At 47.5% G+C, this 24,145-nt stretch overlaps 1 protein-coding gene across 3 annotated transcripts in view; it reads right to left on the bottom strand.

The window, feature by feature from the left end:
- LOC137632204 (uncharacterized) overlaps positions 1–24,145 on the bottom strand; it is a 110,869-nt gene that overhangs the window by 73,230 nt on the left and 13,494 nt on the right. For 2 of the 3 annotated variants that reach the window (XM_068364089.1, XM_068364091.1), the window contains exon 4: positions 1,777–1,908. The exons of the other annotated variant lie outside the window; for it this stretch is intronic. In XM_068364089.1, the coding sequence (XP_068220190.1) occupies positions 1,777–1,908 (132 nt within the window). The remainder of the gene's footprint in view (positions 1–1,776; positions 1,909–24,145) is intronic. 3 annotated transcript variants of the gene reach the window in all.

Genomic DNA, 24,145 nt, shown 5'->3' with positions numbered 1-24,145 from the left:
ACACATCATATCTACCATCGAAGGTTGATGAGAGCTAGCAGGGGGGGTCGGGTGCAACCACTACAGGGGAAGGAATAGGTTGTGGGGCATGGGGAGAGGAAAAATCCACTGAGCGAGACGAACTCCTCCTGATCCTATCCTTCTCTAGCCTACGTGCATATTTCAGGAATTCTTGAAAATCGAATTCCGAAAGCCCAACGCATTCCTCACATCGATCTTCCAATTGACAGGCTTTACCCCTACAATTGGAACAAATGGTGTGCGGATCGATAGAGGCCTTCGGAAGACGCCCTGAACAGTCCCTAGCGCTACACTTCCTGTACTTGGGGACTTGAGAAGGGTCAGACATCTTGAATTAGTCAAAGGGGGGAATTCAAAATCTATCCAAGTCGTCAACAAATAATCCAAAATCCAATAAAAGAATGCAAGGAAGTATTGAAGATAACTTCTGCACAGCGATAGCTAATAACCAGAAATGAATACTTCACCAAATAACGTGAAAATCAATCCAGAAAACAACAGCGTATTTAGTAGGTCTTGCCGGTGGCACGACAGAGAGAAAATTGGTTCTGTGTTGACATGGAGTACTTGAGTACCTACTCGACAGATGGCGCTGTTGATATACACCCCCACCTGTATAGCGATCGCTGGCGTATTTCGTCCTTAGGTTTTTCTGTCGGGCAGCAGAGCTGACAGCTATATGATCACCGGGTAAGTTTAATATTGAAAAATACTAATTTTTTTTTAAAGATCCTTTCCATACTTTCTTCTTTACAAATAGCTGTACATTGTAAGATCCTTTCCATACTTTCTTCTTTACAAATAGCTGTACATTACAAGTTCTTGATAGCGGTTGGGCAAGACTAAAGATATTACTGTACTTAGACAATAACCAGCGGTAACCATCTTTCAAGCAGCCTTGGGTAAAACTTAAAATATAAAAACAAATAATGTATTCCTTTGCTGATAGTTAAATATACAGTATTGTCATTCTAAAGTTTACCTCCAAACAGTTTCAGTACTCCATCATAAATAAAGCATTTAGTTAGGCTTGCTTGCTTAAAAAAACCTATGGGAATGAGCACTCCTACACAGAGGAAGAAGATAATCCCTGATATACACATACACTTAAATACACTGCCTAATGATCGAGTGTGATAAAGCAGTTTGATACCTGATAGTATATTGATCACTTGAGCCCTTGTTACTATTGGTATGTCTTACTTTCCAAAAAACTACTATCCGTAAGAATTCAAAATATCTTTTATTATATTGCTGGTAAATAGTTTTACATTTACTAAAATGTTACTTTCTTAAATATTTAAAGAAAGAAAATTATTGGATGTAAAGTTGTCATAAGGGGCTCTAGAAAGAAAAGTTCCCTGGACGTAAAGTAAGTCATATGGGAATCAAAGGGTTAATATTTAATTAGCTGATGCATAATTCTTCTTTCTCTGGATTCTACAGGATAGTACAGGTATCTGAAAAACCAAACACATGAAAATTTAACCTACTATTTTGGGGCACCATAACCTAGGCTGCTACAGGTATTCTTATGGAGCAAAAACTCTAAAACTCAATGGTACATAATACAATATACAGCATTAAGGATTCATAAATCTACTACAATATACAGCATTAAGGATTCATAAATCTACTACAATATACAGCATTAAGGATTCATAAATCTACTAAAGTTATAAACCAGATACTGTAAAGTGTGAAGGTAGAAATGTTCTCAAATACTCCAGTGTAACATAAAATGGAACAATTTACCTTTAAATTTAAACACCTGGCACCATGTATAAAATGTCCTACAGACAATAGACAATCGGGAGGTGGCTTATGTAAACGAAGTATAGCTGATTGCAGATTCATTGTCTGATATGGCTGCCAATCCTGTCCACTCTGAAACAAAATTTCTTTATAAAAAATATTGCAAAAGGTCTTAATACTTTTTCAAACAAACCCATTGAAAAATACTCAACAACAGACTGTATACTGTAAATAACATTCAATTCCTAAATATCCAAATCACCAGACTTGTCAACTGTCCAAGAGGTTAGCATACAGAGCATGTGCAATCTAGAAACAGGTTTATTTTTCAAATTATTTGAAGTAAGATGCAAGACACTGAGAATTGAAGAATAAGAGGGGACACTCATTATAAGAGCAACCAATCTTTAGGGAGAAACTTTTGATGAAAATACTTATCGTTTCATCACAGAACTAATTAAAATACTCCGGAAGCAGCATTCACATTTGGCTGCTCTAGGGTGAACCTTTAATTCATTTAGGGTGTCAATGATAAGCCAGGGATTAAACCCGAAAACAGGTCATCCAAATACAGCCCTTACCTTCATAAATACCCCAGGCCTTGGCTAAGACCAATACAAGGGCACCAGTACTGATTGACTTTCCCTGATTGCGAAATGCAGGAACTTCTTCAATTCTGGGTGAATAGGATACAGTAATGGAATTAGGAATCTGAAAGGTCAGTTGGAGAAAATCCTATTGCATAATTTGAAGGCATTAAGAACGGATGAGGATATCTCCATAGAAAACTTGATCAAGTAAAAGAAACTTGTTAACTCTTGCTGGTTCTTAAACTGGTCTACAACCTTCCAATGTATTTGGAACAATAATACAGGCAACTATATAAACCAAGAGTTGGAAAATTGAAAATGTACCGTACTTCTTTCATTGTCTATTTTCTGAATTTCCTGTTGCAAGGCCAACAGGAAATGAATCTGAGAACCTGCTCAAAGATTAGTTGGGGGAGAGGGGCACTAACCCTCCCATAAAACCCAAACGGCCAATTGTTCTGGCATCAGCAGACTCCAACTGGATAGATGATGAGTGAATCAGTGGGGCCCTCACACAGGGAATTGATGGCTGTATCTATCATTTCAGAATGTCTGTAATTGATGGCTTGTTAGGAGCAGATCTGCTTGGAGAAGACTATACTCATACCATATAGACTGACCAACAAAAACAAAACAAATCTTGCTCTAGTCTAAGGGGAGGAAAATTTAGCTTTTATAGAGATCTTAAAAGGCTAGAGTGCAAAGGTTAAACCTGCATCTATTCGTGTCCTGTTCAGAAATATGAATCTTAATCACAGGATAAAATGGATTCCCAAAAGAAGAGACAATCCCTCCCCTTTATAAATACAGTACAGTAATGTTAATTAGAAAATGTATTGACCAGGTTGGAATAATCATAACATTGCATATGAAATACAATGTCTTAGATTTTGCTTATTGTACAGTTTCTCTAAAGAAGATAAAGACAGTTATTAACTTCTACTGACAAGACAGAGGGTAAAGTTCCAAACCGACCCCCATAAGTGAAATACTGTACCACAAAATATAAACAGTACTGTACAGTATATCTTTTTTTTTTTTTTTTTTTTTCTAATGTCTATTTTTAATATTTTTATAAATTTAAAGTGAAGGGAGCAGTCAGTCTCCGCCAAAGCTCCTTTTCTTTGATATCTCACAGGAAGTAACTATACAGGAGAGGAGAGGGGATTCCCAGACCCTCGTCCAGTCCCTTTTAGTCGCTTCTTACAACACGCAGGTGCTACTCTCATTGTTATTAAAGGGTGTGTGAGAGAAGGAAGATGAGAATTAATGTGGGTAAGAGTAAGGTTATGAGATGCACGAAAAAGGGGGGTGGTGCTAGGTTTTGTCATGTACAAAGGAGAGTTACTTGAAGTATATTAGTTCAAGTACTTCAGGTTTCTTGTTGCTGCAAATGGTGCAGTGGAAGATGTACTTCAGAGTGAATGAAGGATGAAGTGTTAGGGGCAGTGAAGGGTGTGGTAGAGAATGGAGGGTTGGGAATGAATGTAAAAAATTCTATCTGAAAAATTGATTGTACCAAATGTAATGTATGGATAGGAGTTGTGAGGAATGACAGTGAGGGAGAGACAGAAATTGAACATGTTCGAGATGAAGAGTCTGAGGAGTATGGCTGGTGTATCTTGATTAGATAGGGTTAGGAACAAAGTAGTGAGGGTGAGAAAAGGTGCAAGAAACTAATTAGCAGCTACTGTCAATATAAATGTGTTGAGGTGGTTTGGTTAAGTGATGAGAATGGAAAATGGCTGTCTGCTGATGAAGGTGATGGATGCAAGATTTGATGGGAGAAGTAAAAGAGTTAGCCCACCCTAGGTTTGGGTGAAAAGATGGAGTGAAGAGATTTCCAAGTGATAGGAAGATAGATGTAAGAGAGGCTAAAATGACAAATTTGTAGGTAATTTGTATTTTTCCTAACTATACAAACCTTAGCTATTTACATGGGGTAATTACTTCGGAGTAGCTGAACGACGAGCCATACAAGTTTTAACGAGGGTTTCCTACCCTTCCGCTAGTTAGCGGGGGGGGGGGGGGGGTAGAGAGGGGTAGCTAGCTACCCCTCCCCCTCACACACACCGGAGAATACTCCACTTTACTTAGAGGTAGGACTTATCTTGGGGGACAGGGCTGGCGGGCACGTAACCGTAAATAGCTAAGGTTTGTATAGTTAGGAAAAATACAAATTACCTACGCATTTGTCATTTGTTCCGTAACTGAAATACGCTATTTACATGGGGTGACTTAACCCTTAGGAAGGGTGGTAAGTCCCGGCCATACTGGCTTTGGCTTGCCCGGGGATTCCATATTCGAGCGATCAAGTACTCGGACAATAGGGAATCCCTGCTCCTCGCTGGCGGTTGTGAAACTGCCGCGGCCTACGTAAGGTGTGTGCGAAGGTGAAAAGTGACTTGTCCCAGGCAGTTGCCCTGGAGTCCCTCAGAAGGAAATCCAGGCTAGGACTCTCCCAATACCACCTCGTCAGGGTATGGGGACATGACAGTATTACACCTAATACTAGGAACACAAGGAAGCATGGTCTACCTGCAGTGGTTTAAGGTCAGCTGTGCAGAGAACCCAGGATGCTACTTTCTTCGTGGGAGGAGAGGATGAAGAAAAGAATAAGGGCCAGACAGATCTTTTCATTCATGCAGACTAACACCAGGTAACAATGCCCTCAACCTTCTGCTACTTGTCCATCAAGGAGCCTGAGGTTTAGACCAGCTGTTGTGAAGCCACTACAGGGCCGATAGAAACATATCGAGCATCTGTGGGTCATGCCTTGCAGGTAAGGGGCTGAGAAGGTCTGATGCTTCAACATCCCCGCTTGTAAGACCTGCGTCATTGAAAGATGCTCCATGAAGGGCAGGGACGTATCTAAGCCCCTGACATCATGGGCTCTAGGGCGATGCAACGGAGAAGGGTCAGGATTCAAGACGGAGAAGAGTCAGGATTCAAGACGGAGAAGGGTCAGGATTCAAGGCAGGGAGTAGCACCCTGCGAATCCGGGCCGAGATGGTACTCCTGGAGACCCCTCTCCTCATTACCCAGGATCCACGAACGAGACTTGAGCCTGGAGACGAACTGCAGCTGTTCTCTGAAGACGCCCGCTCGGACCCCTTACCGGCAAGGTAGGAGATGGCCCGAGTCATCTGCTACAGAACGGAGACTCGAACCCTGGAAGGAGTCGAATAGCGGGTCCGGCACTCCCGGATTCTGAGTCTCGGCAACAAACCTCAAGGACGAACCTGATTGATTGATTTAAAGTTTTCAGGCATCCTGACATCTGAGGTCATTGACGGCGGTAAAATTTAATTTGTGTATACAAAAATGAAAAATAAAATAAAATAAAAAATAAAAGAGTATTCAATTAAAATCACAAAAGTTGAATGTCATAAAAGTTAAATATTTTTCAGAAGACCTGCTTCTGAAATAAATCTAAAAATGCCACTTGCATGGTAGGAAACATCATTTCCAAGAATCTTGACAAGGATGAACCTGCCACCCTCACCTCGAGCCTCAAACAAATATCTATTCCGCAAGTTGTTATAATTGGGGCATTCGGTCAACAAATGCCTTACTGTTAGAGGTACTAAACAGTCGTCACAATACGGTTGGTGTTGGCCCTTCAGCAGAAACTCGTGTGTCAACCGAGTGTGACCAATACGGAGACGACAAAAAGACGTCTCCAATTTTTGGGGCATCATATTATACCTCCAAGGAGATATGTGACTCGCTTGGCTGAAGATAGGCTAGCAAGAACACTGTCTACCCAAAAAGGTGGTGATCTGGGGACTTACGTAGTGGTTCGTCAGGGGGTCTCTTTAGAGACTCGAGGACTCGAACCACGTCCCAAGGTGGTGGTCTCACTTTCGACAGGGGGCAGGAGAGGAAAAGGCTTCGCATGCGAAGGAAGAGTTCCAGTGGGAGAGAAATGTTTGTCCCTAGAGCCAGGAGGCAAGACTTGAGGCTGAGGGATAGCCTTTCACAGTCGAAATTGAAAGGCACATTTATCCCGCAATCCCACTAGGGGCTCCGCTATTGCTAGAAGCGGCATCGCGTGGAGGGATGCCCTCTCCCCGACACCGGCCACAGAAACTCGCTCTCTCGCCTGGGAGACTACTGCGGAAGACTTGCGCAGGTGTCCAGGCCTCCTTTTCGCCACTTGTTGCGAAAATCCTCTCTCTTTGAGGAGAAGCTGGATAGACTCCCGGCGGGAAGTGGAGCAAGCTACGGAGGCAACACATCGATGGTGTCCCACCATTGCTGGAAGGCATCCTACCAGAGGGCCTCGGGAACCGAGACCGAACCGGTCCACAGAGGGAGCCCCACCGAGTCAAGACTTGTAGGCTACTTGAGGATCTAAAGACCACTCGGAATGTGGTGTCCGTGACACACTGCTCAGACTGTAGGTGAGCCTGTTCCTTGATTGGAATCAAGCGAGCTTCCAAGGAGACCGAGGGGGACTCGGACCATCCCGGTATCTCTACCGCAAGATGGGAAGGTTGTACTGAAAAGTACCTCCTTGTCTGGGCCAGAAACCCATCACTGTGGTGTTGTTGATCCGCATAACCACAGAGTAGTCCGCCAGGCTAGGTGGAGCTACTGAAGTGCCAGAAACACGGTTTCCGTCTCTAGTAGGACTAGAGGAGGTTCCTCCTGGTTCTGACCACCGGCCTGAGGACCCATGGATCAGAACGTGGGCGCCCCCCCTTTCCTTGACGCGTCCGAAGACAGCCTCAAGCTTGGGGGAAGGACGAGAAGAACCACTCCCTATTGTAGGCCCTCGTCTGCTTCCCAACCCTATGGGTTCGTCTGCACCAGTTGTCCCCTAGGGGTATCGGCGTCTGGGGAGACGTGCCCCCGACTCCCCCGCGCCCCGAGTCGCCAATGGAGAGAACTCATCCTGAGGCGACTGTGGAAACCAGACAGGCCAGGGAGGAGAGACGTAACAACCTTGGGTTGGAGGGTCTTCTCATGTGAGGAAAGGTCTCGCAACCTTCCTCTGCCTTGATACCCTGTTGTCTGAAGGGAAGGCTACGGGAGATAGGAGCCTAAGACCAGGCTCGGTATACCAGACTCTGAGAGGGCTGCGGGGAGGACTCCTCGAGGACCACCATAACCTTTAGAACTTGGTTAAGTCCGAGGAGCTTGTCCCGATGACGAAGAAGGGATGCCTTCGAGTCTGCCCGGATTGGCCAGTCACCCAGGAAACGGAGTGGCCGGATGCCGATGCCGAGAGCCCGTGAAGAGATCCGAGAGGAAGTATCGGAGAACTGTTGAGGTGCCGTGGAGAGGCCGAAGCACAGCCCTTGAACTGGTATATCCGCCTCCCAGGCGGACTCCAAAGTACTTCCTTGAAGATGGGTGAACCGGGACCGGAAGTACGAGTCCTACCGGACCAGTGAACACATGAAGTCTTGTGGTCTCACCGCAAAGATGACCGCGTCTGCTGTCGCTATGCTGAATAGAGACTGTTTGAGAACCTTGTACAGAGTTGAGAAGGGAAGGAGACGATTAAGGAGGCCTCGGAACCGTTGGCCACCTCATGGAGGGAGCGTATCTCCGACATGGACTGGACTTCCGCCCGGAGGGCCCGTCCCCTCACCGATCCCTACCCAGGGAGGAGGGAGGGGCTTGATACCGACTGGGACTGTTGAAGGAGACAAGCTCGGAGAGCTGGCCCTCGGCCTAGTCTCTGGCGCTCTCTATTCCTGAGACCAGGGCAAGCTGCATTGGCATAAGGGAGTCCTTGGGTGAGTAGAACTCGGTCCAGGACCGTATCCTTCCCTTACCGAAAAGGAATCTCTGAATCTGGGATCCCCCTGAGGGCCAGAACCTGCCAGAACGCAAGTCCTAACCCCTGGAGTTCCTCCTCCTGATGGACTGGCAGCAAGGTCTCCCATCCCCGGAGGCTCTTGCTGGGGAGACTTGTAGACATGCCCCACGGGTCCAACTGGATCCTGTCGGATCCTTGCGGAAAACAGGGCCTTAGGATCCGTCCTAGGAGGGAAACAGGACCCCAGCGATTAAGGACGTAGGCTTCGCCCCCTCCGCACGATAGGACCCTCAGGAAGGGGCGGGGATTCTCCCAATGGAGTGAAGGGGGAGAGGACCGGGTCTTCCGACCCTCCTGGGGATGGGTAGTGCTCATCCGCAGGGGAAGGGAGATTAAGCCCGAGGAGGGCTCATCGCCTGCGTAAGGACTCGCGAAGGGACAGGATAGTCTTTGGGGAAAATACCATGCGAGAGATTCCTCTCACCCCCTCAGGGGGAAAGGAAGCTGCTACTGATTAGTGACCCCAGTCAGAAGGCACAGGCTCATCGACTGCTTGAACATTCCGACGACGGCATCCCACCAGGGATGCCGACCAACCCCCGCGCTGACAGGGAGTCCCTCTGGAGGAAAGAGGATCGCTCGATCCCCTGGGGGAGATGACATATGAGGGTTCACCCATAGAGAACCTGCAAAGAAGGGAGAAGAGACCTCTGACCTATCTGGAAACCTCCCCCCTCCGGAGAGGGCGCTGCTCTGCGCTGCGGGGGAGGGAAATGCGGAGGTGGCCTGACCGCCATAAGCCCTGATGTGAACAGGGCGAGGTCGCGTCTGAGAACGGTGCGCCGATCAAGCTGACGATTGCGTGAAGAGCACAGATCTGGGTAGCGCTTGAATAAAGCATGCGTAGCAGAATAACCGAGCCCGCATGCCTGCGTACCCACGTAAGTGTGGGCGTATCGGTGTCCGTGTGAACAATCCCCGCGCATATGCAGATCGCTGGCGCTTGCGCGTGAAAGATCGTGGGCGATAGAGAGGGGAAACCCTCCCACGCGCGAACGATCTCGGCAAAAAAATAACGCGAGTACGAAGATCGTCGGCGCTAGCGCGAGAGAAGACCGTAGGACAGTGAGCGGGAAACCATGGTTCCCGCGTGCATATAATCTCCAACTATGAAAAGACGATCGTCGGCGATTCGCGCGAGCACGGACGATCTTCGACGCTCGCGCGCGAGAGAAGATAGTCGACGATCACGAGGGGGAAAACCTCTGTGCCGTGCGCAGACGATCTACGAATATCGCGAGCGGGAAACCGTGCGCGGACGATCCGTGCGATGGAAGCGTGAGCCTCAATGGTCGTGCGCGGGAAACCATCCCGCGAACAGAACGATCTCCGGCGCTAACGCGAACTGTGAAGATCGTCGGCACTCGCGCGCCTAGCGCCGACTCCGAAGATCGGGGGCTAACGGCCGTCGACGATCGCGTGCGGAGAACCGCGCAGATGGCCTCGTTGCCGTGCGTGGGAAACCATCCCGCGCACAGACCGATTCTCGGCGCTTACGCGCACTAAGAAAATCGTCAGCGCTTGCGTGCCTAGCGCTGGATCCGAAGATCGCCGGCTAACGACCGTTGCCGGATTAACGATCTTTGACGATCGCGCGCGGAAACCGCAAGCGGAAGGGACTTGGAGATCACGCGCGGGCAATCTACAGCACTTACACGTTGGCGCGTAACAGATGATTGTCAGCTAACGATCCTAAACGATCGCGAGATCGCATGCGGGCGATCATCAACGCATACGCGTATCAGAAGATTGTCGGCTAAGAATTCCTCAACGATCGCAGGATCGCGCGCGGGAAATAATCCCGCACGCGAGCGGTCTTCAGCGCTTATGCGCGAGTGAAGAACGTAGGCCCCTGTGTAACAGAAGACCGTCGGAAATGGTTGAGGGATTGGCTAACTCGTAGATCAGGAACTGGGATGTGTCCCTAAAAGGGAGGGCATCCGCTGAAGAGGACCAGGTGGTCTACTTCAGTGCCGATGATCAACCGAGGGACTGCTAAATACTCCGAGTGGTCTCTGTGATGTACCTTTCCCGCGAACGGGAGAGGTGTCCTTCGTAGAAGAGACTTTGAGACACCGTAGGCGGAAACGCTGGTGAGCGCCAGTGCGCTATCTCAGGAACCCCAACGATGTGCGCAAATGCGCAGAGAATGTTGGTAGCAGCCTAACTGAATACTGGAACAGGGGGCTCTGAAGGCAGACTCAGGAACAGCAGGAACAACAGTCGAGCGCTAGCGAGTAGGGAACGTTGGCACGCAGGTGGCACCTGGCACTTAAGGGACTTACTCAAAGTGTGAGAAAGTCTCTCCTGTCCCGAAGGGAGGAGCCTGTTAGATAACGGGGGCGTGGGCGCCAAAGGCGCGTCTGCAGTCAGGAACGGATACAGCAGGCAACAGGTACACTGAGGGACGAGAGACCAAGGGTCTAACGTAGCCTGAGTAGCGAGGCCCCAAGGGGATTAGTTGCAAGACCCCGAAGTGTCAACGCAACGAGAAACCGAAGTTTCTCCGTCACTAATCACCGAAGTGTAGAAGTGACTAAAGTTACGAGAGCCCGAAGGAACTGCATAACTAAAGCTCCGAGACCCCGAAGGGTCAGGGAAAAAAGAGAAACCGAAGTTTCCCTGACACCAAACACCGAAGTGCTAGTGACTGAACAGCAAGCTGTTGACAACAGGAACAAACCTCCGAATTGGAGTCTCTACGAGTGGCCTCTCTCGCGAACGAGAGAGGTGAGCACTTCGTAGAAGAGACTGGTGATGGAGCCCCGAAAGGCCGTGAGATCAGCAGACGTAAACAGGAACAATCCTCCGAAGAGGAGTCTCTGTGAGTATCCTCTCACGCGAACGGGAGGGGACACTTCGTAGAAGAGACAAAAGGAGCAATCCTCCGAGGAGGAGCCCTTAGTGCGGCCTCCCTCGCGAACGAAAGAGAGCCAGACTGATCCTGCAGCTGCTCAGCCCCTTAAGCGTAGCTACAGAAGCGACCGCTCAGCCCCGAGAGCATAGTCGCTAGTACCATGGTCTAGCCTTGCAACCGCTCAGCCCCTTGAGCAAGTCACAAGGGCAGCCGCTCAGCACCAAGAGCATAACTGCCAAGGACCAGGGAAAAGCAAAAGGGAAGTTAACTAACTACCCTGGAGGTGAACCTCCTTATCATTCTAGGATGCAATGAAGAGCTAGCAGTAGTCACGGGGGAACTTCTAAGAGTAGGGAACGCCCCTGACGAACGCCTTGAGAGACGGCGGCGGAGCCGACTCCCCAGGATAAACAGGACAGCTCTGCTTCGAAGGCACACAACAGGCACGAAGAAACAGAATCGCAAACTGGAAAATAAAACAGAATAATTATTTAACAGAAATTCCCCCAGGTGAAACTCCGAAGAGAAACCCCGAGGGAAAGAACATAAGAACGAAAGAAGGTATGCGGGCCCCCCCCCCTCCCTCACTCTCGTAGACGTACACAACACACACACCACAACACCGAAAGCAAAGGAAACTTACTATTTCCTATACACAAAAATTTACATAAACATCAATAATGTTTAAATATATAAAGTATAAGAAAAGGTAAGTTAAAAGACAAAACAATAATGGCCGTCAAGTGAGGATAGGAGCGGAGAAATCCGATCACTATTCGAGCCAAAAGTAAAGTGGAGTATTCTCCGGTGTGTGTGAGGGGGAGGGGTAGCTAGCTACCCCTCCCCCCCCCCCCCCCGCTAACTAGCGGAAGGGTAGGAAATCCTCGTTAAAACTTGTATGGCTCGTCGTTCAGCTACGCCAAAGTAATTACCCCATGTAAATAGCGTGGTTTGTATTTCAGTTACGGAACAAGTGTGTTAGAAATAGGATTGAATGGCAAGCAATTGTGACGCAGATCCAATAGGACCTGCTGCTTCCTCCAGTGACTAGCAGCAGTGGGGAATTCATCATGTGAAGCTTCATTTGTGGTGGATAACAAAGGAGGTGAGCTGCGGCACCTTTGCAGTACCAACCAAACCCAGCTGAATCCCTCGTCAGGATAAGAGCAGCGAAGAGAAAAGTCACCTTTTTTTTTTTTTTTTTTTTGGTCTGCTACCACGAAAATTGGGAGAAGTGCCTCGGTAGATGGAATATATATATGCAAGTTTATATAATTATGTACATATATAATTATATTCATGTACATATGTATAAATATATATAAAATTTAGCAAGTTGGCCATGGCCCAATCACCTGTTGATACTACCGATAGTTATTAAGTCATTTGACTGGCCAGACAGTCCTAGATTGGATCCCTCTCTGTGGTTACAGATAATTTTGTCTTTGTCTACACATACCAAAAAGTCTGGCTTATTCTTTACACCTCAGTCCTCATACACCTGACTACACTGAGATTACCAAACACTTCTTTACTCAAGGGATTAACTACTGCAATTGTTCTGTGGCTAATTTCCTCTTGGTAAGGGTAGAAGAAATTCTTTAGCTATAGTATAGTAAGCAGTTCTTCTAGGACACTCCAAAATCAAACCATCGTTCTCTAGTTTTGGGTAGTGCCATAGCCTCTGTACGATGGTCGTCCACTGTCTTGGATTAGAGTTTTGCTCTCAGTATTCAAATACGCTATTCTGTCTTATTACTCTTCCTTTAAATTTTTTCAAGTTTTTATAGTTTATACTCTATAGGAAATATCTAATTTAATATTAATACTCCTCGGAAAATATTTTATATCAATTGTTCATTACTTGTCTTGTAGTTTATTTCCTTTCCTCACTCAGCTATTTTTCCTTGTTGGAGCCCTTGGGCTTATAGCATCTTGCTTCTCCGACTAGGGTTATAGCATAGCTTATTATTATTATTATTATTAAAGGTAAGGAGGTGTATGTTGCGTTTATGGATCTGGAGGAAGCGTATGATAGAGTTGATAGGGAAGCAATGTGGAATGTGATGAGGTTATATGGAGTTGGTGGAAGGTTGTTGCAAGCAGTGAAAAGTTTCTACACAGGTTGTAAAGCATGTGTTAGGATAGGAAATGAAGTGAGTGATTGGTTTCCGGTGAGAGTGGGGCTGAGACAGGGATGCGTGATATCACTGTGGTTGTTTAACTTGCATGTTCATGGAGAGGTGAGAGAGATAAATGCTTGAGTGCTGGGACGAGGATTGAAACTGGTAGACGAGAATGACCATGAATGGGAGGTAAATCAGTTGTTGTTTGCGGATGATACTGTACTGGTTGCAGACGCAGAAGAAAAGCTTGGCCAATTAGTGACAGAATTTGGAAGGGCGTGTGAGAGAAGGAAGTTGAGAGTTAATGTGGGTAAGAGTAAGGTTATGAGATGTACGAGAAGGGAAGGTGGTGCGAGGTTGAATGTCATGTTGATTGGAGAGTTACTTGAGGAGGTGGATCAGTTTAAGTACTTGGGGTCTGTTGTTGCAGCAAATGGTGGAGTGGAAGCAGATGTACGTCAGGGAGTGAATGAAGGATGCAAAGTGTTGGAGGCAGTTAAGGGAGTAATAAACAATAGAGGGTTGGGCATGAATGTAAAGAGAGTTCTGTATGAGAAAGTGATTGTACCAACTGTGATGTATGGATCGGAGTTGTGGAGAATGAAAGTGACAGGGAGACAGAAATTGAATGTGTTTGAGATGAAGTGTCCAAGGAGTATGGCTGGTGTATCTCGAGTAGATAGGGTTAGGAACGAAGTAGTGAGGGTAAGAACAGGTGTAAGAAATGAGTTAGCAGCTAGAGTGGATATGAATGCGTTGAGGCAAGAGAGCGTGCTAGAAATGGGAATGAATGGCGAGCGATTGTGACGCAGTTCCGGTAGGACGTGCTGCTTCCTCCGGTACCTTGGTTGACCACGGAGGTAGCAGCAGTAGGGATTTTAGCGTTATGAAGCTTCATCTGTAGTGGACAACGAGGGAGGGTGGGCTGTGGCACCCCAGCAGTGCCAGCCAAACTCGATAAAGTCCCTTGTCAGGCTGGAGGAACGTAGAGAAGAGAGGTCCCCTTTTTTGTTTTATTTGCTTGATGTCGGCTATCCCCCAAAATTGGAGGAAATGCCTTGGTATATGTATGTATTATTATTATTATTATCATTTTTATAATAATGGTAAGATATGACAAACTTATAACAGAGTTTGTATTTTTCCCAACATACAAACCCGAATTCTTTACTATAGGAGATATTCTAGCGCGAGCTGCAAAATACGCCAGAAAAACCTTAACAAGGTCGTTAACGATCAGACAGGTAATTACTCACCTGTCAGTGGTGGGGGACCACCGGTCGGTAGCTGCTGTTTACCTTCAATCGAATTCTAGTTAGGACTATCCTATGGGGGCGGTGATGGAGGGAAGATTTGTGCAAAAAATTCGGGTTTGTATGTTAGGAAAAATACAAACTCTGTTATAAGTTTGTCATTTGTTCCTACACTAAATACAAACCCTCATTCTTTACTATAGGAGACTGTGTCTTGAGGCCAGGGTGGCCAAGGAGTTCCCTATCTTTACGGAAGATAGTCCTCAGACTAGACTCTTTTGAAGCAACAATCTTCCGTACCTCCTTTCATTATAGATCCCCAGAATCTCAGTACAACTGAAGGTTTGCAACTTCATGGAAACAAATGTTTCAGGATGAAGTGGGTCAGGAACATACGACTTGGACCCCTTCAAACTTAGGATTCCCCGGACCTTGCCAAGGGGAAACCTCGTGACCACGAGTATAACTTATACTCTGTGAGAGGGATCAGATGAGTATCATACCTTATTTCCATTGGCAAGTCCAGCTGAAATTGGATACAGGCTAGGATCCCCAGATGTGGGAGAGAAGGAGACGAAGAAGATGGATCGATGTCCTTCTTAAAACCTAGTGTAACCCAGAATCCTCAACCAATGGTTACTGTCCCCTGAAAGGGCGTAAGGTAGTAACAGCATCTGTTGACCTGTCGCAATAGGCCCTATAAACAGGGTGTCTAGAGACCTATGCGTCACGTTGCTCAAATAGTGAGCAGTGAATGTAGATTGGCGTTTCCAGACCCCAACACTTAAGACTTGGGAGACTGAGAAAATTCTCTTAAACGCCAGAGGCAGCCACTCCCCTAACTTGATGGGCTCTGGGTTGTGCTGGCTCTGGGTCTCCGTGAAAAGTCCTCGCAATAACTTTAAGTCAGCAAGAGATGGTGTTGCGAGAGATTCTCTTCTTTACCCTGTAGGTACAAGGAAGAGATGACGGAGACGTGGTCTGAAAAAGTCTGGTGCGCCTGATATTTCTTTGACGCCTTGACTGGGCATAGTAACGACTGGACTGCATCCTGTGTTACCTATTGAGTGGAAATTCTCGAAATCTCCCATCGGTAGATGAAGGATTATGACTAACCACCAAGCCCGGTAAGAAGTTGCGAGACACTCGCACCACCCCCCCCTCTTAGAATGGGTGACGTAAGAGACCATGTAGCTCCCTGACCCTTTTAGCGGAAGACAGAGGTACGAGGAAGACAGTCTTAAGGAAGAGAGAGCTAATCATTATAGACTGCCGATCCTCCAGAGTTAAATAAAGTCATACTCCTGTACTTGTTTATTCAGCAAACTCAAGCAAAGATGATAGAGAAATTTGAGGTTCTGGCTGGGTCCCCTTGCCCAGTATAAAAACAAAGGGGTGGGGTCAAGTGCATCCTTTTTTGTCTACTTTTTGCCTAGATCTGTGCATTCCACCATTTTATTGTGTACTGAACGTTGGAGTGTAGTCAGCATTCGGACACTAGGCAGTCTGCGTGCTACAACTGGCCGCAGTCCGCACACCACAACAACAAATGTCTTTCTTGAAGGCCAAGTTAGGGCAGATACACGACCTCTTACTACTGACAGTTCACTTGCATTCTCCAGAAGCAGAATATGCCAAAAAGAATGGTGCTTTTGGATATCTGCTTTTATACCCTACCAATGTTTACAAACAACTTCTGGCTATAGTCAGAGGCAGATGTCTTTTGAGGTTGAAGTGGCCCCATCAGAGGACAGAAGCAGGTTATCCCGATCACTAGTTCCATCTTGGAGGAAAGGAGAAACCTTCATACTGGATAGCGTAGACAGCAGAAATCAATTATAAAGATTAGACTACTGTACAGTTCTTTCATCCCTCTGAAATCCATGTAATTTACCTTCTCTTTTGCCAAGGATATGACAAGAAAAACATGGGATTTTGGTAATTTTGTGCCTCAAGGACTGTATTGCAGCAATAATGAACAAGTACAAAAGCATTTAAGAGTGCTAGAGGTCTCACGGTTATGTAATCAAGAGATTGTTCTCTTGTTCGAGGGAATTTTTTAACTTGGGGTGATCTTCTCTTGAAGCAGGACGACCATGAACATCACAAATTTTGAGTAATTTGTATTTTTCCTAATATACTTACCGAGAAACATTTTCTTAGGAGGTTACTGGTAACTCCTCTCAAACGACCAGTTTTGTGTAGTTTACCCTACTCCCATTCTCTATAGTGACCTGCTAGCGGGAGAGAATGTGACCTGGGGCAATGCCCGAGGTCGGCCGCGTGGTTTCGAGCTTGACCAGGCAGTAAGTTTTATGTAAGGAACAATACTCGAGGTCAGTGGGGCACTGCGGGGATGGTTGGGGGGCCATAACTCGAAAGTGTTTCTCGGTAAGTAAGTTAGGAAAAATACACATTACTCAAAATTTGTGATTTGTTCCGACACAGAGACTTACCTTGAAACACTTTCTTAGGAGACTTACACCTTAGGAGGAGGGAGTGCCCCTAGCCCCAGACCCCGATGGACAGTAGGATAAACTACACAAGAGACTCATTGTGATATAACACTTACCCTTCTGCAATGTCTTCGTTATGCTTGATATTGGCGAATCTTGAGACTTGTGTAATGAGCGATATTCCTGAGGACGACTGATAGTACGAGAAAAGTGAGAAAAAAGGGAAGAGTAGAACTCAGATACTTGTGTCTAGATCCTTATGTTTCGCGATTGAGCCGTCAAACCGTATGAAGGGCTGAGATGACCGACCCGATGGAAAACCCATCTAGGGATTTTCTCGTACAGTCCTTGAGATAATGTGCAGTGAAGGTCGACTGGTTGGACCAAGTTCCCGCTTGAAGCACCTGAGCTACCGACATGTTCTTCTCGAATGCTAGGGAGGTGCTAATGCCCCTAACATTGTGAGCCCTGGGTTTCCCTGGTGTTGGAAGTCTTTCCTTTGAGTAGGCTTGCATGATCACTTTCCTGAGCCAGAACGAAACTGTATTCTTAGATATGTTTTTCTTCGTTTTACCCCATGAGACGAAGAGATTCTTAAAAGACGGGCGGAGATTAGCCGTTCTCTTAAGGTATTTCCTAATTACCCTGACCGGGCACAATTTTAGGTCCTCCGGGTTTCCTTTATTTGGGATTGCCGGAATAGAAAATCTCTCAAACCTCGGATCCCACACCGAGGGGTTCTGAGTCTTGGCGACGAAGGATGGGACAAACTTAAAGGTTACCTCCTTCCATCCCCTAGAGTGCTCCACCTCAAATGACAGTCCGTGTAGCTCGCCCACCCTCTTAGCTGAGGCTAATGCTAGCAAGAACACCGCCTTGAACATGAGATTCTTGTCAACAATGTCCTTTAATGGCTCGAATGGTGGTTTCCGGAGCATATCTAGGACTCGCGCCAAGTCCCAACTCTGGATTCTAGGGGCGGAAGGGGGCACGACTGTTCAAAAGCCCTGATAAGCATGGAGATATGCCTGGAGGAGCCCAGATCTATGCCCTTGAGAAGAAAAACTTAACTAGGGCCGCCCGAACTCCCTTAATCGCTGGGACTGACATGGCAAACTTATCCCTGAGATGTACCATGAAGTCTACTATAATGGGCACAGACGCTTCTAAGGGCTCTATTTTCTTGTCCCTGCACCACTTAACAAACACCGTCCATTTAGACTGGTGGACGATTGTGGATGATTTCCTCAGGTACAGCGACATCCTCCTGGCTGTCTTGCCGGAGTACCCTTGTTTCTTCAGGAGGCACTGGATAACCTCCAGGCGTGAAGACGAAGGGCTTGCGGGTTTCCGTGAAGCCGCTGAAGTGTGGTTGTCTTAATAGGTCTGACCTGTCAGGAAGAGGCCAAGGAGGGAGAACGGTGAGGCTCTTTAGGTCCGCGAACCATTCTCTCTCCGGCCACCAAGGCGCTACCAAAGACATCCTTAGGTTGGTTGCTGCCCTTACCCTGTTGAGGACTTGTCTTATTAGGGAGAAGGGGGGAAAAGCGTACACGTCTAGACCGTCCCACTTGTGCTGAAAGGCGTCTTCCATTGCCGCCTTCGGATCTGGGACTGAACAGAATACGGGGAGTTGAGAGTTCAACCTTGTTGCAAACAGGTCCATTACCGGGGACCCCCACATCTGGATAATGTAGCTTGCCACTTGTGGGTGTAGGGACCATTCAGTCGCTACCACTTGCCCCGCCCTGCTGAGGCCGTCTGCTAGGACATTCTTCTTCCCCGGAATGAACCTTGCCGCCAGGATGATGTCCTTCTGCTCCGCCCATTTCAGGATCTGAAGGGCTAGTTTGCACAACTCCTTTGATCTCAATCCCCCCTCTTTCTTCACGTATGCCACCACAGTTGCATTGTCTGACATCAGGGCCACCGAGTGCCCTCTCATGTCCTCCTCGAAGTGGTTGCAGGCTTCTTGGACCGCTCTCATTTCCAGGACATTTATGTGTAGGGACTTCTCCCTTTCTGACCACGTCCCCTTTGCTGTCTTTTCCCGGAGATGGGCTCCCCACCCTTCCTTCGATGTGTCCGTGAAGAGAAGGACCGGAGGTTGGGAGGATTGTGGCATCCCTCTTAGGGTGTGTGACCGATCCTGCCACCACTCCAAGGCTTTCCTGGTCTCCTGCAGGAGTGACACCACAATGTCTGGGGAACTTTTCTGGTTCTAATGATCCTTTAAGTTCCATTGAACCACCCTTAGGTTCTGTCTCCCGTGAGGTACCAGCTTCTCCAAGGACACCATGTGTCCTATCAACCTCTGCCAAACCTTCGCTCTTCTGGGATGACCAAGAAGGAAGGGAAGGAGCACTCGATCCAGGTTGTCCAGCCTGTCCGTAGATGGGAATGCCTTGACCTGTAACAAATCCAGGACTATTCCCAGGTACGTCATCCTGTTGGATGGGGTTTACTGCGATTTCTCCAAGATGACCACGATGCCCAGGGTTTTACACAATTGTAGATCTTCGCCCTGCTGTTTTAAGTCTTCCTTTGAGGATGAAAGGAGTAGCCAGTCGTCCAGATATCTGATGAGTCAAATGCCCCGTTCGTGGGCCCATACGGAGACCGTCGTAAAGACCCTCGTGAATACCTGGGGGGCTGTTGAAAGACCGAAGCACAGGGCCTTGAATTGTAATACCTGGGGGCCCCACTTCACCCGGAGAAACTTCCTGCTCGATGGATGAATAGGTACTTGGAAGTAGGCGTCCTTGAGGTCTATAGAAATCATAAAGTAGCCCTCCCTCAAGGATGCCATGACCATTTTTGGAGTGTCCATTTTGAAAGTTACTTTCCTGAGAAATTTGTTGAGGGCTGACAGGTCTATTACAGGTCTCCACCATCCTGTCGCTTTTTTCACTAGGAACAGATGGCTGTAGAACCCCAGACCCGGGAATTTCACTGTGTATACATTTGTAATTCTAGCATTTCTACCATATCAATGTTTAAATTCAAAATTTGCACTATTTATTATTCCGCACTTCTTTATTATATGAATATACATTTCCATTTATTTTTAGGCTAAAATCTGATTTATATGTATCTGTGTATGTATATGTACATGTGTGTGTATATGTATGTATATGTATGCATATTTATACTGTATGCTTATGTATATGTACATTTAGTTTACCTATATCAATATTTACTTTTTATAAATTTTTTTTTAATTGATGATATTTTATTTGTATTATTGCCCGAAGAGCTTACCATCTACAGTTTTTCAATGTATATACCATTAGCTTTCATATGCCATCCTTCTTAATCACATAAATATGCATTTCCAGTTATTTTTAGACTAAGAACCTTATTTATATGTATTTGTATACATATGATTATGTATATGTATGCGTACATTTTGTATATCTATATCCATATTTACTTTATTTTTACTTAATTGATGATATTATTTTAGTTTTATTATTGCCCGAAGAGCTCTGCTCCACATGGGCTTGGACCGAGTTTTTTTTTTCTTTTTGTAAACCTTTGTATGTAAATATTTTTTGTCCAATAAACATTATTATTATTATTATCCTTTCTGCAGCATCGTAGTGACCTCCACGTCCAGCGCTGCTCTCTTCGCCAGATCTTTGGGAACCAACCAGTTCGCCTGTGTTGCTGGAACCAGAGGGGGTGGCTCTTCTAAGAAGGGAATCCTGTAGCCCTCTTTTAGTACTGATACTATGCACAGATCTGCTCCGTGGAGCTTCCATGCAAGTCTGAGGCATCCCCCTACCCAAGGCTTGGGCAGGGAAGGGGGGCCTCCCATCTTATCTCCTACGGGAGGAATGGCCTGCTCGGCCTCTTCTGGAGGAGGAGTAGAATAAGCTCCTATACGTTGGAGGTGTAGAGGAGAATCCCCTTCGGGAGGGGGAATCGTAGAGGAAGGCCAATGTTCTGACGAGGGCTTCCGCCTTCCTTGAGTTGGTGCGGAACGCGCGATCATGGGCGCTTACGTCACTGGCCTCCTGGAGACGGGGCGTCGTGCAGTCTGTGGCTTCAGGGTAGGTAGCTCTCTCTTTTTGGCCAACTTCTCCACGACTCCTTCCGCCTTCTTCGTAGGAATAAGCTGCTCCCCCTAAACGGAGCAGTTCTTCAAAGCTTTCGCCTCCCTGTCGGGAATCTTAATGGGAAGGTTCTTGACCAGGGCGTCTCTTCTCCGCAGAATCCAGTTTGCGGAGAGCTAAAGACTGAAAGGTCAGGAATTTAAGGGCGCGGCTACCTGACCCCAGTAACTCGTTCAGAGCCTCCCGTTTTGCAGGCTCCATGGAGTCTGTAGGGATCTGGGTGCCTACTAGGGTGGTGGCCCACCAATCCAGCCAGGATGCCACATTCACCAGGTCCTTAGACATCTCCTCCATCATTGCCGACTCGGACGGGGAGAAGTAGGTGGATGCTGACGATGCCCTCTCGTCGGAGATGCCCTGGCACAGGATGTCTAGGGTTTCCTCGGTCTTGCAAGCACAGTTCGGCCTATTTTCCAAAGTATAGTACTTTGTTTGAGACTTCAATCCCTGTAAGAGCTTTGCCGAGCTGTAGCACCTGCAGGAGTCGCTATTGCAGGCTATGACTCTATCAATATGTGTCCTTCCAATCCCTACGTTACTGGCCTCGGGAAGGGAGAGAGAGGACTTTTTCTGGGCGGGGGTGGCTATGAACCTGTTCAGGCCCGAAGTCCAGGGTTCTTCCTCCTGAGGGGCGGGTTCTATCAGGTTGTTGTAAACCCTTATTAAGGAAAGGACTCTCCTGTACGCGGAGTCCTCCGTCGCCGACGACTCGCCTTCCCCTTCCTCCGAACGATAGGGCAATGCGTGGTCACGGGCGCCTCCATGATGACAGGGCCCTCGGTTCCCTTCACCTTCGTCGTCCGCCGCTTCTCTCCTCTTCGAGGCATTTTTCGACGGAACAGCCTCCTCCGTGAGATAGTTCGACGGAGGTGTCCGTCCCCGTCTAGATTCTCGATGGGGAGACCTGTCGAGGCGGCCCATCCTAGACGACAGCTCCCTCTGCTGGGCGGAATGAGTGTCTCCAGGACGGGACTTAGGCCTGCAAGACGCGCCCCTCCGCTCATCTGGCGACTCCCTGGCGCGGCACGTGGAGGCCCTTCTAGGAGGACTGTCTCCTGCCCGCTCATGTGTCGATCTAGTGGACCTAGTAGTCTTTCAGGTTTTTGCTTGGGACGAAAACCCACGTCCCTTGCGGGGACTCTTCCTATCCCGAGATCCTGTGGGAGACCGCGAAGGGGAGTTCCTCCGCACAGATCGATCTCGCTTCCTCCTCAGGCGTCTCCGTCGTTCACTGCTTGAAGAAGCCGACGAGTCATGTCCCGACGAGTAAGACTTACCCCCGTAACGAGACCCAGGATGTGACAGTGTTTTCTTGGGGCTACGCCGTACCCCTGTCGTAGATGGAATTGGGAGACTCTCCTGCAGCGAAGTCTTCGTCGGTAACCACCCCGACGGGCCAGCCATGCTGGGGAAGGACTCGCTTAGACCTTCCTCCATGTCCAGTGGGGACCTCATCGGAGTCATCGGTACGTCCCAAGCCAATGGATCCTCTTGCGGGGACTCTTCTCTGCCGACGGCGCCCTCCGTCGCTGATGTCCCTGAAACTTCTACCCAGGAATCTGGCGAAGCAAATGGAACATTAGACCACATGGGATCCTCCAACGAGCCGCGTCCCTCAGACCCCCACTACCCTCACTTACAGGCGCCTGAACTGCCTTGGCAAATGAAGATTCCCCCACAAACTCACTCTCTTGGGAAAGAGGGGCCAACAGCTTGTTCTCCCTGGACTTACCTCGTCCCCTACTCTGGGTAGGGGATGAAGGATGGTCTCTACCTGACCCTTCTCCTGCCGAAGTTGCAGGGGAAGATAAGCTAGTGTTCCTAGGCGACCTCTTCGACGTCTTTTTTCTTTTTGGTGCCGAATTTCACCCACTGGAGCTCACTCCAATCGCCACATTCGGAACACACGTCCGACGACGAACAGGCTTTACCCCTACACGAGGTACACAGCGTATGCGGGTCTACATCGGGCTTGGACAGAAAAGCTCCACACGATTTACCGGCTCTAGGCCCAGGACAACGGCGAGCATGCTCCATAGCACAACACAAGACCGTTAGACACAAGAACGTCAAAAGAGAAAGCACTAAAACAATAAGAAAGCACAAGGGAGCGATAGCAAAATAACGTAGGTAAGGCACTAAACACTCACTAAGGAATCCAAACCATGTGGGAAGCACATGGTATCAAACACAAAGGGGGTTGCACAGAGAACTGAGGAGCGTCTTGTACACACGACGCGATCAGAAAACTTACTGCCTGGTCAAGCTCAAAGCCACGCGGCCAACCTCGGGCATTGCCCCCAGGTCACATTCTCTCCCGCTAGCAGGTCACTATAGAGAATGGGAGTAGGGTAAACTACACAAAACTCTGGTCGTTTGAGAGGAGTTACCAGTAACCTCCTAAGAAAGTTTTTCGAGGTAAGTCTCTGTGTCGGAACAAATTATCTTTCATGCGTACACATAAGGAAATGGGCTGCATCAGAATTGGTCGCTGAAGCTTTGACGACAGTACTTGTTAAAAAGTTTTTGCACCGCATCAATATCCCTGAGTAGCACAGGGACTAAGGCACCTACATTCTGAGCAACAATACTTGGGCAAGATCTCTATAGCTTGGCATTGGAGGCAAGGGTGCAGCAGCTATGAAGGGTAGGCAGACAAGCAAGAGAGCGCAAGAACAGGCAAAGAATAGTGCAGGAGCATCTCCATCACCAAAGTTGAGGGTTTCTTGGCTGTAGGTATATTACCCGAAGAGGACAAAAGAGACTAAACCTCCGCAGCACACTAAACTGCTTCTTACCCCAGGTAGAACATTAGAAAAGGCTGGTGAAGGAAGATATCGTCTAGGATCTAGCTGCTACTAGAACCTCACTGCCCTAAAACAAAGGGTACAATCAATACCAAGGGTATGCCACTGCAAACAAAGATTCCAATCCTGTAGTACAAAGTATCCTAGATTGCAGAAATCTAGTAATGCTAGGACAGGAGGGGGACACACTCCCTCTTTCCTCAGATAGACTTAAAAGCCTGAGGAAGAGAACACATCAGGGATTTGACATAAGCTTGGACAGTGTCATGGCCAATGAATCCCCACCCACTTCACAGGCCACCAACATCAGCTTGGGCATTGCCAAGTTC

The sequence above is a fragment of the Palaemon carinicauda genome, chromosome 41 (genome assembly GCF_036898095.1).
Source record: "Palaemon carinicauda isolate YSFRI2023 chromosome 41, ASM3689809v2, whole genome shotgun sequence".
Taxonomy (NCBI): Eukaryota; Metazoa; Arthropoda; class Malacostraca; order Decapoda; family Palaemonidae; genus Palaemon; species Palaemon carinicauda.
Note: the sequence above shows the minus strand (reverse complement) of the source record. Positions and strands in the feature narration are given on the sequence as shown.